Source organism: Pholcus phalangioides, unplaced genomic scaffold (genome assembly GCF_987345545.1).
Source record: "Pholcus phalangioides strain wild (caught in Gottingen) unplaced genomic scaffold, Ppha-v1.0 ptg000011l_1, whole genome shotgun sequence".
In the NCBI taxonomy this organism is placed as follows: Eukaryota; Metazoa; Arthropoda; class Arachnida; order Araneae; family Pholcidae; genus Pholcus; species Pholcus phalangioides.
In genome coordinates this window covers 46496856-46499298 of record NW_028301604.1, presented here as the reverse complement: position 1 = coordinate 46499298, position 2443 = coordinate 46496856, and the positions used below count along the sequence as shown (strand labels likewise).

The window sequence follows — 2443 nt, the reverse complement described above, 5'->3', positions numbered from 1 at the left end:
TCAGAACATGTCATCATAATTTTGAATGCTATTTGCATATATGTAAATTTCATATTTGTGGTTAGTATTATTAGTAGTTGGTTTTTTTTTGCTGAAATGAATTCATAAATTTAGGAGCAGTAAATGAGAAACACTTTTGAAAGAGATGTTTTTTTTGTTTTCGACACTACAAAATATGTTTGAATCTCGCTGCTGTTCTATTTGTTTTTCTCTGAAGCCAATTTTTATTTTTCATCGCAAAATTTGTCGTTCGTTAATATATAATTGTCTGACAGTTAATTTTTCTATCGTTTCCATTATAGGCTTGTGTTAGCATATTTCTTACCTTGTTATATTTACGAAATTTGGTAAGTAGTTTTATTTCATGACGTAAAGACTCACTAAGAAGTGATTTTTCAAAGGGATGATACGGGGTTGAAATTATATATAGAGCAATCATGCCGAGCCGAAACCGCTGAAGCTACGTTTATGAAATTCAGTCAGTAGTTTTACTTCATGACCTAAAAACTCGCTAAGAAGGGTTTTTCTCAAAATTCGACCCCTAAAGGGGTTCAAATATTATATAGAGGAAAGCATGCAAAGCCGCTAGAGCTCTATTTATGTGATTTATTCAGTGGTTTTATTTCATGACGTAAAGACCCACTATGAAAAGTTTTTCCGAAATTCGACCCCTAAGAGGGTGACAAGGGGCTTCAAATGTTATATACAGAAATAATGTCGAGACAAAACCGGTGGAGCTATATTTATGAAATTCGAACAGTAGCCTTACTTCATCACGTAGACTCACTAACAAGGGCTTTTCCAAAATTCGATTCCAAGAGGGTGATATGGATGTTTAAATGTTATACACACTGATAATGCCGAGCCGAACCCTTGGAGCCCTATATTTATGAAATTCGGTAAGTAGTTTTACTTCATGACGTAGACTTACTAAGAAAGGGTTTTCCAAAATTCCATCCCCTAAGGGGGTTCAAATGTTATATGCAGAAATAATGCCGAGCAGAAACCCCTAAAGATATATTTATAAAATTTTCTTTTGTAGTTTTCATTTCATGACGTAACTCACTAAGAAGGTGTTTTTTAAAATTCGACACCTAAGGTGGTGGTAAGGGGTTCAAATATTATATACAGAAATAATGTCGAGCCGAAACTACTGGAGCTATATTTATGAAATTTGATCAGTAGTTTTATGTCATGGCGTTAAGACTCACTATGAAGAGGTTATCCGAAATTCGACCCCTAAGAGTGTGATAAGGGGGTTCAAATGTTATATACAGAAATAATGTCGAGCCGAAACCACTGGAACTATATGAAATTGAACAGTAATCTTACTTCATGACGTAAAGACTTCTGGTGGTGTCTTGTATGACTCCATATTGAATATACGAACTTCAAGGGGTTAAAAAATATTTATTAAACTATTAACAATTAAATATTCAAGGATTAAAAATTTGGTCATAATTAATTACATAAAATTGCGAATTAAGATCATCAACACGACCAGCGTGGTGGCTAGTGACAGTGACGTAAAGAGCAGCCGTGCTTCCAAGTTGTCGGTTCTACGTGGGTGGACTGCAGCGCCAAATGTGCACGTCACAGCACGGCAATTTGTATACTCCACAGGATACCCCCACCGGTGGACGAGGAACCTAGACTTTGAATGTCACCTTTTTACCAGAACGTAGAGTCATTCCGGACGGTTCATGCTGAATACTTGATTCCGATAGTTCTGGATCTTCGGACGAGTGCTCCAAATATGCAGGCTTCAGCCGGTTCAGCGATACTATAGACTTCCGAGTAGCAATGAGGATTGTGAAGAATTTTGGATGGTGTTTCAGGACAGCATATGGGCCATCATAAGGACACTGTAGCGGCGGTCGAACAAAGTCGAGTCTCAGAAAGACATGACTGCATGTAGCAAGACCCTTGTGCACGAACACTGTATGGGAACCATGACGGGATACAGGAGCAGGACGGAGTTTACTCACGAAATCCCTCAGGTTCTCTGTGAAAGTGGCTCCGGAACTGCAGGTGGGTTTTGAAGGATCGAAGAACTCGCTGGCCATCTTCAAAGTCGTTCCGTACAGCATCTTCGCTGAACTGAGTCCGATATCCTCTTTTACGGCAGCTCGAATGCCTAGGAGTACAAACGGCAAGCACGGTGTCCAAGACGACGAGGAATGGCACCGTATTGCAGACTTTAGTTGTCGGTGATACCGCTCGACCATCCCATTTGACTGAGGATGGTATGTTGTGGTATGAATCTGCTCGACGCCAAGAAAATGGGTGAGGGATCGGAAAAGAACGGCTTTCAAACTGCTCACCTTGATCAACTGATCACCAGTGGTTATGCGAGACGGCACGACAAACCTGGATATCCATCCGGTTACTAATGCTTTCGCCACTGTTGACGCTTCGATGTATAGACTAAGGCCGAACACAT

General features: G+C 39.8%; 1 protein-coding gene across 1 annotated transcript; it reads right to left on the bottom strand.

Moving 5' to 3' along the window:
- Window positions 1–1649: 1649 nt before the first annotated feature.
- LOC149080484 (uncharacterized) lies at window positions 1650–2228 on the bottom strand. The gene has a single exon (XM_089238762.1). The coding sequence runs from the start codon at window positions 2226–2228 to the stop codon at window positions 1650–1652; it is 579 nt and encodes a 192-aa protein (XP_089094888.1).
- Window positions 2229–2443: the final 215 nt, after the last annotated feature.